Below are 15,283 nucleotides of genomic sequence, written 5' to 3'. Positions count from 1 at the left end.
TCTCACGAGAATGATCCTGTGGTGTTACCACTCATCACAATGGGTCGTAATGTACATTGGGTATTGATTGATCAGAGAAGTTTAACTGATGTGATGTTTTGGGATACCTACCACTGACTCCAAATTCTTTTAAACCGGCTTAAGTCATTTGATGGCTGTCTTGTTGGTTTTATGGGAGATCAAGTGGATGTATGAGGTTACGTAGTGTTGCACACAACCTTTTTCAACGGAGAGGTGGATGTGGTCGATTAGAAGACTGATAAAATTTGTTCAGACGTATAACCGATTTAGCAAAATATAGCTCGACATTATTTCAATCAGAAAGTGAATTCATATTCTTTAGTTATTTTCTATAGTTAAGCTAATATTTTTAGAGATTCTTGTTTTGTCCGGTATATGAAATATTACTTGACAAATATATTTGAAATGCGATGTTGTGGATATTTTTAATGGTTTTTATCCATGATAAATAAGTAATTTCGATTTTAGTTGTTATAAAATTTATCGAAAAGAGAGCTAAACAAAAGATGTTACTCAAAGGAAAGACTCTAAGACAAATATTATTTTATATAATACATACTATACTAATACATTTTATCCTAAGTTTTCACTGATTTAATCTTTGAAGTAATTTTAATACCTCTTATTTCATTGTGATTTTCATTCATCCAAAAATTACACACAAAAATATCATCTCAAAAAACAACTCCAAACTTTGAGAATAGCCATATAAATCAAGACCATTTTTATTCTTATTAAACATAAAACAAAAGAAAAAATATGGTACCCAAGAAAAACCTAAAACAAAAGAAACAAAAACCCAATTTCGCCCTCCAGAATCAGGAACCAGCAAGCTGAGTTTTTCCGTTTCAGTCTCTCCTATTTCTTCCACAACAGTGACAAACTCTTCCGTCGCCTCCGAATGCATCACATTCACACGCCCCTTTCAAATCCCTAATCGCTTCAAATCCACTCTTCTATTCCAATGGAGGATTCCGAGGGAGTCCTCAGCTTCGATTTCGAGGGTGGCCTCGACACCGCTCCCTCCGCCGCCGCCGCTCCCTCCGGCCCGCTCGTCCAGCACGACTCCTCCGCTGCCGCTTCCGCCGTGTCCAACGGTGGTCCTCCAGCCCCAACCCCCTCCGGAACCGAACCCGCGGCCGTCAACGTCCCCGGGCGGCGGAGCTTCCGTCAGACGGTATGCCGGCACTGGTTGCGCAGCCTGTGCATGAAGGGCGACGCGTGTGGGTTTCTGCACCAGTACGACAAGGCGCGGATGCCTGTTTGCCGATTCTTCAGGCTCTATGGAGAGTGTCGAGAACAGGATTGCGTGTATAAACACACGAATGAAGACATCAAGGAGTGTAACATGTAAGTGTATGAGTATATGTACATGTTTGTGTATGTATTGTTCTTTCTTATTTAGGTTGTGAAGACTGGTATTCAATTTTTTAAAGGTTTTTTGTTTTGTTGAGTTTTGGTTGTGTTTGATTGAATATTGTCATATTGTGTGTGAGTTGTTTCTGGTTTGGTTGTGCGTAATGGTGTAAAGGATCTGTGCTCTCAAGTCTATTGGTTTAAGAAAATCTTATGTACGTACTACCAAGTTGCTTGATATATATATAACCGAGGACGTTTGATTAGATGAATTGAGTGATATTTTGTATAGGGTTTTAGACTGGTTGATGGAGACTTGGAAGGCGGTGAATGGGCAAGGTGATCAAATGTTCAGTACTTTTGTTCTTCTTTCTATGATTGAACATTTGAATTATAGTTTCTACTTTGATTTTACATTGCATTCTAGCTGTTGGATTTTTTGGGATGATTGCTTAGCTTTGGCTCGATTTCTTAGCAGAGGGTTGACTAGTAGACCATAATAGTTGGAGGAGTTTGTGACTCGTATCAGGGGTTGAGGGTAGAGAGACGGGTGAGATTCTATGGCGTTGTGATAATCTGTGGTGTATTTCACTGGAGGGAAATGAGTTTTTGCAAATAAGTTTCTACCTTATTTGTTATTGATGGAGCATTACTAATTGCTTCTTCGCATCATTATGATATTTTACACGAAGTTGCCTTCTTTGATGAATATTCAAAGAGTTAGGAGGGATTTACTGGTTTGTTATGCTTGGATTATGTACGCAGTCCTCTATTTTTTTTCTTTCAGTGTTGTCTGGGAGGATATACGCTATACAACTATTATTTCATTTGAGTTTTTACCCCAGTTTCATTTTTTGTCTAAGAAAATGTTTTTCATTCTATGTTTGTTGAGTTCAATTGTTTATTACTTTAACTTCTTTGCATAAGATAAATAAGATTGTATTAGCTTCTAATTTTAAAACTTTTGCATCTGCAGGTACAAGTTGGGATTTTGTCCCAATGGGCCTGATTGCCGATATAGACATGCGAAATCTCCTGGTCCTCCACCTCCTGTTGAAGAGGTCCTTCAGAAGATCCAACATTTATATTCCTACAATTATAACTCATCAAACAAATTTTTCCAACAAAGGGGTTCTAGCTATACCCAACAAGCTGAAAAATCCCAGCTTCCTCAAGGAACTAATTCTACAAATCAAGGGGTGACTGGAAAACCATTACCAGCAGAGTCGGGAAATGCCCAGCCACAACAACAAGTTCAACAGTCTCAGCAGCAGCAGGTCAGCCAGAACCAAATACAAAATGTTGCTAATGGCCAGCCTAATCAAGCCAGTAGAGCTGCTACCCCTTTACCTCAAGGAATATCTAGGTGTGTTCAGGGTCTTGTAGTTTTCAGTCAACCTATGTAAAATATTTTGAGTATGCTTACTGTTACATAAATACTATAAGCAAGGTACATTTTTAAGTGTTTTTTCCGTCTGGGGGTTTATACAATTATTTGCCTTCTGTAGCTAGTTTTTCTTAAACTGCCATTTACTTGGCAGTCAACACATACATTTCATGCTGTATAATATTGGTTGGTTACACATAACGCATATACGTTTTAGTGTATTTATTTTATTTTCTACTTTCTTTTGCCACTTATTGATTTTAAAGTATTTAAACTTAATTGTAAACTGTACAAAGTCCTCATTATAGTTTCTAGTCCATCTTGGAAGTATAATATTCAAACAGGATAAGCATCAAGTTCTTCGCTACTGATTGTTAAAACTTGTCAGGGTTTTTTATTACCTGAAAAAAATGATTGCCATTGACACACAGTATATACAAGGGGAAAGAAACAGAAAGATATACCTGAGAGCAGTGAAGGCCTGTTGAAAGGAGAGAAAAAGAGAAGATGGAAATACAATGAAAGAAGGGAGTGAAAGAGTGGAGAAATTGATTGGGAGAGAGGGTAATGGCAAACAACAGACTGGACAACTGGCAACAGGAATTGGAGATTATAAGAGTAATAATGGTGGGGAAAATGATATAGAGGATAGGCTGGAAAGTGAAGATGGCTTTTGACAATTTTGAGGGTAGGCCTTGGATAGAACAAGGAGTGTGCTCTTGTATTCCTATTTTTTTATTCTAGTTTTCTCTTTTGCTCTACACTTAGAAGATAAAGTAAGAGGCATGACTGAATTTGTGTAATTGGCGAGAGGGCCGGAAAAGACAAATAAGTTGTGGTTAGAGGTAAGTCAAAAGTGTTCCTAAGTAGATGGTCCTGAAGGCCTTTAGCAAGGTAAAATACTAAAAGGGAAAGGTTAGATAAAAGAGATTTGTTACTAGTAATCTAATTAGTAGCCATAGAGTTAAGGACACAAGAACCAATAGATGGAGAATGAAACAAACCAAAACAAGTTATTAGTTTGTACAACAAAATTAGTGGAACTAAAGGCTTGACAAACCTCATATCACAAGAGGGAGTTCGTGTGAATAGTAGGTGGTGGTTGTTGATTGTTGGAAAGTCCACTTAATTGTGGACACCCTTGGCTTTCCCTAAAATGCAGCCTCATGCACCTTCATTTTGATAGGTGAAAGGGTGAATGTGTCCCATATTAGGTAGAGACAAGCCTCAGTGTTATCAAAAAAACGATGATGGCAAATTTTGGTAATAGACTTTCCATTAGCCACCATAACATGACGGTGGCGAATCGGGTTTTGTAGATGGCTCATAAAGGCTATATTGGGCATTGAAGAGTGGCGGTTTGGAGCGACCATGGTAGAAATCGTGAACCTGCACAACGCTCCCCTAGTTAAGGAAGAAGCCTTAGGTCTACGCGACCTGACTCGACCCCACTTGAGGCACTTACAAACTATCTTTTTTTCTCTTATATTTTTATTTTCAGGTCACACATATTGGGTCAACCTGCTAGTGTTCTTTTGGAAAGGGATTAGGCCATGCAACCGACCCAAACCCAAACAACTACAACAGAAAATTAACCTAACGCACCTCAACCACCTCAGTATGAACTACCCCACCCATAGCGTACACACTCCACACTGTTGCAATAGCCTCCTCTGTTCTTATGTAACGTCTTTGTTTGTCCCGCCATTGCCTTCCACATTGCCATTTTTATGTAATTGTTGTCCTGTCGCCATTGTCCCACACTTGTTGTCTAGTTGTGCTTGCTACCACTATCCCGTCACTTAAAGTTCCAATGCAAGTCCTCTTTTATTTTAATTTTCTATTTCCTTTTTGTTTAGTACCATACACCCTCCCTAATTTTTTTTCTCTTCCACTCAATAATTATTCTTTGAATATTTGAAACATTTGATCACCTATTTTCTAACAACTACAATGGCAACTGAACGTGGCAGTTTAAGAACGTCCCACAAAAATTACCTAGGTTGGAAACATTCTCCTCTGATGTATGAATTAAACTTCAACAAAACCATTTGTAATTATTGTGGAAAAATTATGAAAGGAGGAGTTACTATAGCCAAAGAACATATAATGGTAAAGAAGGGCAATGTTGCAAAGTGCAACTAGACCCCAAAAAATGTTAGAGAAGAGCTTTGGAAATTGTTTATAGAAAAAACGGGCCACCTCATCTATATATGTAGTGCGGCTAGTGATAAGAATGAGAGTGAAGATGAACTATATTTTTTCTCAACTAGTAATGATAAGGGGAGAAATAGTGGTGGAAGAAAGGGGTTTATGTTTTGTTGAAATCCAACTGCTACAATGGAGAAGAGAAAAAAAGGAGAAACTAAGGCAAGTTAGTATCAAAGAGGCAGTTAGTCTTGTTGGCTTCACATGTAGCCCTTTTAGTTCCTTGAGCTTGTTGAGACAATTCACAAATAAGAGGGGATTGGTAAGACATGTGCTTACAAGATTTGTTACCTCTTATTTATCACTACAAAGGTTGCCTCAGAAGAAATGAAATTTGACGAAGATGTTCACTTCATATAAATGGGGCAAGTACAATTTGTGTAAGGAAGTTACAAATTTTTTTCTTATGCTTTTGTTTTAGAATCATCTAGTTTTTACTCTCAAAGTCATGACTCATTTTGTTCACGTATTTTGTCTTGTGGAAGTCACTATAAGCTATATATATGAAGTAATGGGAAAAACCAAGAAAACAAAAATGAAGTCTTTTAATAACAATGAAAGTAAATATAAGGATGTATTTACAATCATTGATGATAGATGAGCATGCCAACTTTATGGCCCCTGGCATGTGATATAAACCGACAGATAACTAAGGACACAACAAACACTTCCCAAAAGGGTCAGTCATCTCAAGATACAAAGCCAGATCCCATCAAGCCTCGAGAAAGAATCAACAAAAGAAGAAGAAGCTATAAACCAGAATATCAGAAGTTCTTTATAAGAGTGGAAGTGGACTCTTTGGTGATGACTTTGCCAAAGAATTAAGGAAGATCACAACCCCATGTGAGACACTTAAACACTTCTAAATTGGGTCAAGTTTACATTTTAAGTCACTTTGGTTATAGTTCAATGGTGAAAGAATTATGGTCACACCACTCAACTTGCAAAAGTTAGCAGTCAAGATTTTAAGCTTGATATCTAGCTCACTGGGATGTGAGTGCAATTTTAGTGTATTTGAAAGCAAGTAATAATTATTTTTCATGATTTGATTTATTTCATTATTGATTTTTTTTGTAGAAAGTAGGAAGAAATTAATTAACATTTTACTTATTCATGATGCAAATTCATTAAAAAAAGAGGAATAGACTTGGCCACAAAAAGTTGCATGATTTGGTTTGCATAAAGTTTAACCAACAACTAGCTCAAAGATACAATATTAGGGATGACATAGACCCTATTATATTGAATGACATTGGTGATGCAATGAGTGGTTAGTGGGGCAAGTGGCTTATGATAATGATAATGAAGATGGGGATATGAGTTGGTTTTTTATGATGATCCTTCTCTTAATTGGGAAGGTATTTATGAAGCCTCAGGTAGTTAGAGAGCCAAGAATTTATACAAGGAGAAAAACAAACAATAAAAGAAAGCAATCACCAAGTGGTGGTATTTTTATTGGATCTTATCTTTGCTTCTAAGAAAAGTCCTGGTGAAACTTCAGCCCCAATAGGAGGGAGGGACAAAGAGAAGATTCAACGGGTTGAGAATGAAATGCAATTTGATAGCTTTGATTTTAAGTTTGAATAATTTCTAAACTTTGACAAGAGCTTCTTTGAAAGAGAAGAGAAGGAGGGGTATGCCCTTTGGTATTAAAGCCTATCTTAGATCCATTGTTGAGCCACCTTCATTGCCATAATCTAAAACCTTCAAAGCCATAATCTAAGTTGGTAGCTTAGAGTGTGGTAAGGAGTGTTGGAATGTCGACTTAATTGTAATTAACCCTAAGCTGCCTTAAATGCGATTACTGGTAGGACGCCTTAGTTGCAACCTCTTGGAGGGCTGTCGTAATTGTGACCTCAAGGGTGTTGTTTAGTTCCTTATCAATTAAAAGTATAGCATAAATAGAGCGTACAAAGCTTAGGCATAATCATCATTTTACATGCCAATTTTGTGTAATTGAATTAGGTCCTTAGTCCAAATTCTAAGATTACTTATTTACATTATTTTGGTCATATTATTAATATAGGATCTCCAACACACTCCTCACACGTTGAGGACTAGACAATGCAAGTGTAAAGTTTGACATCTATAAATGGTTCGATAATGGGTGATCCAATAGGCCCAACAACAACTACTAGGATCTCATCTCCAACACTTTTCTCATGTTGAGTCTGAACATCCAACACTCTTTACTTGTTTCAGCAATCTTTAGGGTGGTTTGCTGTTTCTACTGTTGGTTTTCTGTTTACAGATTTTTTTTTCTGTTGTAAGGAGCTTTACTTCATTCCTTATAGTTGAATACTGTCCTGATTTCTAGTCGTGACATTGAAGGAGAGAAGCAAGTTTTTTTTTTTATATATAAATGGTTTGACATTAAAAGGTCAGAGATCTCTGTTTTCTTAACTTGTTATTGTGTTGTCTCTGATATTCAAGTAAAGTTATGGTATTGATCCTCTTGTAGAGTCTAAACTAGCACTACCTGATGGATGATTTTAATCAAGCGCCAATTACTGAAATGAGATTATTACATTATGATGTACTGGTTTGGAAGTTAAAAATGGATAAGTTTCATGAGGGGTTCACCACCTTCAAATTGAATATTTAAACCTATGAAGTATTGCTTTAGTTGAATCAACATGCTCTCTGTAGTGCGAATTGCTCTAATATACTTTCCCACCAAAACCTTAGGTATTTTATTGTTAAAAGTTGCAATCGTGAAAATTTGGAGTTATCTGTACAACAAGGAGTATGGGCAACCCAAAGGAGCAATGAATCCAAACTGAATGAAGCATTTGACTCTGTGGAAAATGTGATATTGATTTTCTCAGTCAACCGTACTAGACATTTCCAGGTATGTTTTGTATTAATCCTACCACTTGGCTAGGTTTGTTAAACTTTATGCATTTAGGCCATGATCTATTTTTTAGCCAATTTAACTGGAAATTAACATATTCAGCTTACAGGCTTACTATAGGCTTAATTCTTGACTAAGAAATAACTTATCAATTTTTGTAAAAAGTTCAAATAATGTGAGAATATTTCATATTTAGTATGGTGATTACGCCATACTATCTTTCTGGCACCTATGTTTTAAATCTTCAACACGGTCTCTTCATATAAGTACTTCCATGATACTGTTGGTGACATTGGTACTTCTTTTTAATTAATAGAAACCTCAAAAGTCGGATGTTTCATCACAGACTGTATAATTTTGCATATCATGCTCTGCTTTTGGCCTTTTTATCTCTTAAATTTTCAATGGCATATCAAGTTCTCTACTCTATCGTGTGCATTGTATAAAAAGTATTATTTTTTTATTGGATAACTTTTAGAAGTAGATCAAAGACTGATTTTAGAAGCTGCTATCACTTCTAATATTTTCTATATAAATTGCCAGTATTTTATTTAGCTGACAAACCAACAATAAAAATCACATCTCTTTCTCTATTGAACAATTATCTGTTTTAGTAGTTTCTTTTGACATTTAATCAACCACGATCTTTGTCTAGCATGTTTTTTCTTATTTATCTATGTATTATTTGTTTCTTGAAACTTCTCATGACAGTTCCATATCAGAATCCAAATAACCTGTAAAACTGTCATTTAAATACCCGAGATAAGTTAATCACAATGGTTTAGTTGGAGAAATTGAGAGATAATTGATAATCTTTCTTTGATTTTGTTGTTATGCTTAAATTTGCTAATTTAGGCATGATGAAATGCATTAACCCAACTAGTTTTATATTATTGATTGCTTGTTAATTGGTCTTTTACTGATGATTTAATTCAACAAGAGGAATAGTCTTTTAATTATAATTTTCTAATATGCATTATGTTTACCTAGTTGATTACTTAATCCACTATGATCATCAAATGCTTCCTGTCATCCCTTAACAATTTTCATTTATAAAATGAAAAAGAACCCTTAGATAGCTTTTCCGTGGCTGTGGCCAATTTCCTGAACCTGAAGTTATGTATGTTTTGGCAGGGTTGTGCAAAGATGACATCTAGAATTGGCGGTTCTGTTGCTGGGGGTAACTGGAAATATGCTCATGGAACTGCACATTATGGGCGAAACTTCTCGGTTAAATGGTTGAAGGTATAAAAACTCCTTCAACAAATTCCATGTGTTAATTTTTTCGAGGATATCAATAGTCTTGGGTGAAATCACCATAATCATACTTAAATAAGGCCATTGCTAAAGGGAAATTCAAATTTCAAATTGCTGTTCTGGGGATGTTTTAAAATTTTACATTGTCTTTTTAGTCGCAATAGATTCTAAACAGATTTCCAAAAATCAAACCAAATTAAGTAAAATGGGAAATTACTATTTTTATCAAACAGATGAAATAGGATGCACAGTGATGCTTTGACAGTTAACAAATGAGAGAAGAAGATTTGATAAGGTTGAATGAGGGATGTCCAAGACTTCTAAGATGAAGCCATACTTGGGAATTTGCCATTGTTTTATGTTTTTTATTTTACTTGCTAACTTATGATCTTTATATTGTTTTGGTCCTTGGATTCCAATATACACAAACCACTTTGCTCCTTAGCAATTAAAATCATCTTCCTTGTGGCAAGGTTCTGAAATACACAATAAGAAGAGAAAAAGGTTGTTGAACAGTTCAAAGCTTTTGTAAGTTTCTTATAGAAATGAGACTATTGGTCAGTTGTGGGACATATAAAACGTCTTTTAATATAATAGATGATTCTAAAGTTATATTTCTCGATTCGAACATAGGTACACTATCATTATTTGCAACTCTAATGAGTTGTTATCTAGTCATTTTGATATATGAATTGGGGAGCACAGGAAATAGAATCATGTGATTAGTTGCTTCTAAATCAATAATCTATATAGCCTAAGAGATAGGAACAATAATATTGAATATACTCTTACCTTTCATGGTCAAAGTATACGATTTAGAGGACTTAGTCATACCATTCTGGCCCACCAAACCTCAATAGCAATTGCAAACAATGGTGACCACAATTAACGTGGTGGCAGAAAAAGTGCTCCCAAGATTGGAGCTCGGATACCAACTTGAATCATGTGAGGAAATAAAGAATTATTTTATTGATGATAATTAAATCAATTACATTTTCATCATTTCTTATTTGTAATAATCAAATTCTTCAAAATAAGAAAATAAAAATATATTAAAATAAATAGGAAGATTTTGAAGATATTTTTTTTCTAATCAGTATGGAGATACTGAGATATTTTTATCCTAATAATCCGATATTTAAAACAATAGTTTTAGAATCTTAAAATCCTTATTGATCATCACCTATAAAATCATGGTCATTTAGATAAGCACCAAGGTAGTATATTTATTTGATGAGAAGCATATAGCATCCAGGGAAAACAAAATGGTTTGCCTTGCAATGGATCATTTTAAGTTGCTGGATGACTGTGCCGAGCCAACCAAACATAGAGGTGATTGTTTCAACCTATATAAGGATTTATGCTATTTTCATATTGGACCTACTCTTCCTGATGGACAAACCTATGAAATTATTTTCATGCTAAGCACCGCTGTAATGTTCTCCATATAAAACTTGACCTTTGAGGGAGTTGTGGACTTCTAACTTGGTTTGCCTTGTTGGAACCTTCAATAGTTTCGAGAATGTGTTGGAAACTAGAAGGATGTTCAACTTTATCTGTCAGAAGAATTAAAATTCCTTAGTAACCTACTTAATAGTTTGATGGAATTACTGAATTAATGTCATGTAATGTATCTCATTGTCATGACAGTCAAACAGTTAATTTATACCTGATTTATGATTTCTTAACACTGATATTCAGCATCTGATTTTCGAAGATATTTTTCTTGTCATTTCCATATTAATTGTCTTCTAGTGTGCTCCTATCCATGAATTAAAAGTTACATTAGTTTAAACATTCGTATAAAAACAAGTTTCTGAAGATGCTAATGGCTATCACAGAATTGAAGAAGCTTCCATTTGAGAATCTGCTTCAGTTATTTGACATCTTGCACCCACAATTTTCATATTCTAACCAGCAGATGCTGCAATTTAATTATCATAATTTCAAGTTTCTTCCCCCCCATTCATCTTCGGAACATTCAAACCTCTATCAAATTCGGCATACAATTCATTCTCTAACCACAAATTGATCATCCATTACCATTGTTGTCTGTGGTTATTATTGAGCATAAGTTGAGATATTTTGTTTGAGATTTTAGGATTGCTCAGTTGCACAGTTGAGAAATAGCCTTTCACCCAAAATGAAGAAAAAGAAGTTTGTTGTTATTTTTGAGGAATTCATCTTTTGTGTTTATTTTTCATGGGTTGAAAGAAAAAGAGTAAAAAAGAAACAATTGTCCAATAACTTGCTGTGAGTCGTTTGACTCACCAACATATAGTTTTCTTTTTCATTGTTTACTAGAGTTGCCTTTGCTAATGGTTGTGTCTGAGCTTCAGCTACTGGGAGAAATTTGTGCATGAACTAGTATTGGAAATTGCATTATGATATATGGTAATTTTCTCTACATTAACTCTGTCTAATTATGTTTCTTATTTGCAGTTATGTGAACTGTCTTTCCACAAAACTCGCCATTTAAGGAATCCATACAATGAGAACTTACCAGTGAAGGTATTATCTTTCCCATTTTTATGATTTAATTTGAAGCTTGATGATAGTTGTTTTCTTTCTTTACTCTTGTCTTGGTATGAAATCTTCTAGTGGTTCTTATATAGAAAATAGTTGTGTTTTGAAACTTTCTTCTTGCCAAGAATTGGACCCATCTGACTTTCGATGTGATCCTTATGAAAATGTTAATTGGTCTACCTCTCTCTTACCCTATACTTTGAATTTTATCTTTTCTTGTTTAACTTTTAATCTTTTGCTAACTTGGTTCCTTTAGTAACCATTTCTGCATCACCGCTTATTAGGGAATAGGTCTACCAAGCATAATATATAATAGGTGTAGGTGTCATGTCACTTTTGACCATTTGATATGATATCATTATTAACTGCTTGACATTTAACAAATGAATGTTGATTTACTTGGCTACAGCTGCCAGTCAGCTACATCAACCAGCTTCCTAATGATGAGACTGTCTGTTTCTTGTTACACACCGGATGCATGCTGATTGTGGAAACTAAAATTGGCTATTAATCTTTAGGTTAAATCTTTATAGGGCCATAACACAAAGTGATAAGACCAAGAACAGACCATTTTTGGCATGTCCTGAAATTTATGGCAGCTGAAATCTAATTGAAGTTTTATTTTAGTGTAGATGTTTCATGTTCTGTATTGTGAAAGTCGGATACATTTTTAAATCATTGAGCCATGTGTGACCATATACTTCAGCACTATATATGTATCGGTTGTTTTCCTTGTTCCTTGTTATGTTTATTTGCCAAATTATACCTCCAATTCACTTTATGAGCTTTCACTTAACAAATTAATCTTGCGGGGAAGTTTGTTCATGACTAGTATTTAATATTCTCTGTGTATGCAATTGCAGATAAGTAGAGATTGTCAGGAGCTGGAGCCTTCAATTGGAGAGCAACTGGCATCGTTGCTTTATCTTGAGCCGGATGGTGAACTTATGGTATATTCTCCTATGAGTCATAATTTTTTTTGTGTGAATAGAAACCAATAGGTAATAATCGTGATGTACTAATGGGAGAAAGGCAAAATGGTCTGGATGTTACAATGAGAAACTGAGTATCTTTGGATTGGTATGATATTTGTTTTACCTGATATAAAATGGGACATTTTTGCTAATAAGAAATTTTCAGACATGATTATAGGCTGGTATATCAACAATCTTATGTAGTTAAACACAGTTCAAACTTAAAAGATGCTACGATAGTCACATTTTTTCCAAGCTGTCAACCTTTGATAGTGTGTGCACACGTGTGTGAGAGAGAGGGGGGTGGAGTTAAGGGCATAATGATTAGTGTGTGACCTTTGGAATTCAGAAATCTATGGTGGACAAACTTTTTATAAGGAAATTTAGAAAAAGAGGACTTTGAGCCTAATTTTTTATGCTAGTTCTTATCCTGAATCTCCTTAATGATTAGCTAATCTCTCAGAGATATTGGTCAACACTCAAGTTGAAATACTAATCTTAATTAGAAGTGTCATGGCAACGTTTTGTAGCATAACATTATAGTGGGAGGCTTTTATAAGTTTTTGTGGATCAATATTCTCTTCTATAATTCTCGGGGTTGAAATTTTTAACGATTAGATAGAAATTAGGTAAAGGGTAAAGATAGAGTAAAAAATTAGACTAAATAATTAATAGGTTAAGTTACATTTTAGGTTTTCGTAGTCTTCCGAATCTTTATTACAAGTACATATAATTATAATGATTTCGACTGTATGCATATACTAAAAATAGTTCTCAAAATAGATTCTCACTAGCTGAATGCTATGTTAGAACTTCATTAATCATTTTAGAGATTCATGATCCGCAGGATCTGCTTCAAACTTAATTATAACATAGGGTCTTATTTAAAATTTTTTAAAGTCCCTGTTCCATCATGCATATTTTTTGCTAGATTATATTAATGCCATCGGCTGAGCATTTTCAAAACTCGTGCAACCATCTTCAAGTATCTCATGTTTGACATTTTACTAGCACTCTTGTCTGGAGCTCCATTTTGGGGTTTGGGGAATCAGCCGTGTTCAAATTTGTTAAAATCAACTGCTCAGATTTTGCAATATTTTATCATTTACTATGCATTACATATCAATCAATGGTAAGCTATTTTAGTGGATGGATGCGCGAAACATATACTGCAGTTTTTAACTGAGGTGTTTTAAGAATTGGATTAATCTCAGCTCTCTTGTATTTACAGGCCGTTTCAGTTGCAGCCGAGTCAAAACGGGAAGAAGAGAAAGCAAAGGGAGTGAATCCAGATAATGGTGGAGAAAATCCAGATATTGTTCCATTTGAAGACAATGAAGAAGAGGAAGAGGAAGAAAGTGATGAAGAGGATGAGAGCTTTGGTCATGGTGTAGGGCCAGCTGGTCAAGGCAGGGGTAGGGGCAGAGGTATGATGTGGCCACCTCATATGCCTCTTCCACGTGGAGCCCGACCCATGCCTGGAATGCAGGGCTTTAACCCTGTAATGATGGGTGATGGGTTGTCCTATGGGCCCGTTGCACCTGACGGTTTTGGTATGCCAGATCTTTTTAGTGTGGGGCCCCGTGCTTTTGCACCATACGGTCCCAGATTCTCTGGTGATTTTGGAGGTCCCCCAGCAGCCATGATGTTTCGTGGGCGACCTTCTCAGCCTGGGATGTTTCCAGGTGGTGGCTTTGGGATGATGATGAATCCTGGACGTGGTCCCTTTATGGGGGGGATGGGGGTTGCAGGGGCAAATCCACCAAGAGGTGGTAGGCCGGTTAATATGCCTCCAATGTTTCCACCACCTCCACCCCTACCTCAGAACACAAACCGTCTTGCCAAAAGAGATCAAAGAACTACTGATAGAAATGATAGGTATGGCTCCGGATCAGAGCAGGGTAAGAGTCAAGACATGCTCAGTCAAAGTGGTGCACCTGATGATGATATGCAGTATCAGCAAGGTTACAAAGCGAACCAGGATGATCATCCTGCTGTGAACAACTTCCGGAATGATGACAGTGAAAGTGAGGATGAAGCACCTAGAAGGTCAAGACATGGAGAGGGGAAAAAGAAAAGGCGAGGCCCAGAAGATGTTAATACAAACTATAATCATTAGCTCGCTTATGCTTTCACCAAGCACTACATATTGATGATCCACTAACCAGGATGCCAGTTTCATTTGTTTGATAGATTGCTTTGTATGAGTTTTTTTCCCCACTCTTTAAGAGACCCGGGGACTGAGTTGTTTCACAGAATATTTGAAATTCTGTTCACTGATCATATAATTTTTACATATGGTTCATTGGATATTTAGTATTAAATGTATAAGAACCAAGATGGTACTTTAGTATGCTTGGTGAATGTACACCTACATGTATTTGTAAAGGGATCGTATCATTCGAGTTCTCAATGAAAATGGTGGGATGATTTATACCATACCAGTTACGGAGCACTTCGTTTGTGGCACTGGGTCACTGGTTAAAATTAATTGTCGGTGGCTAATAGCTTACCAAGCAACAAAAAAAAAAGCTATATGCATAGATAGAAAATTCTTTTAAATGATAGTAGAGTGTAATTTATGGCTGATATTTCCTTTTTGAGGTCGTATAAACCTTAGAGATGACTCTTATGGATGTCATATTGAGATTGAGAATCTTAAACGATTAATAAATTTAATTAATGATTAAAATTAATTAA

General features: G+C 35.7%; 1 protein-coding gene across 1 annotated transcript; it reads left to right on the top strand.

Moving 5' to 3' along the window:
• The first annotated feature begins 727 nt into the window (after positions 1-727).
• On the top strand, positions 728-15,024 carry LOC137832045 (30-kDa cleavage and polyadenylation specificity factor 30). The gene is made up of 7 exons (XM_068640018.1): positions 728-1,371; positions 2,354-2,743; positions 7,661-7,823; positions 8,961-9,071; positions 11,526-11,594; positions 12,473-12,559; positions 13,815-15,024. The coding sequence occupies exons 1-7, from the start codon at positions 986-988 to the stop codon at positions 14,700-14,702; spliced, it is 2,094 nt and encodes a 697-aa protein (XP_068496119.1). The 5' UTR covers positions 728-985; the 3' UTR covers positions 14,703-15,024.
• The last annotated feature ends 259 nt before the right edge of the window (positions 15,025-15,283 follow it).

Source organism: Phaseolus vulgaris, chromosome 6, assembly GCF_000499845.2.
Source record: "Phaseolus vulgaris cultivar G19833 chromosome 6, P. vulgaris v2.0, whole genome shotgun sequence".
Classification (NCBI taxonomy): domain Eukaryota; kingdom Viridiplantae; phylum Streptophyta; class Magnoliopsida; order Fabales; family Fabaceae; genus Phaseolus; species Phaseolus vulgaris.
The sequence above is the reverse complement of the archived record's forward strand: the minus strand, read 5'-3'. Positions and strand labels throughout refer to the sequence as shown.

What these genes read in the sequence shown, in the direction of transcription:
- LOC137832045 (XM_068640018.1), top strand. Translation starts at nt 986, where the DNA reads ATGGAGGATTCCGAGGGAGTCCTCAGCTTCGATTTCGAGGGTGGCCTC. An exon ending in ACCGTACTAGACATTTCCAG is followed by an intron (nt 7,824 to 8,960) that starts GTATGTTTTGTA and finishes ATGTTTTGGCAG; the next exon opens with GGTTGTGCAAAGATGACATC. An exon ending in ATGAGAACTTACCAGTGAAG is followed by an intron (nt 11,595 to 12,472) that starts GTATTATCTTTC and finishes ATGCAATTGCAG; the next exon opens with ATAAGTAGAGATTGTCAGGA.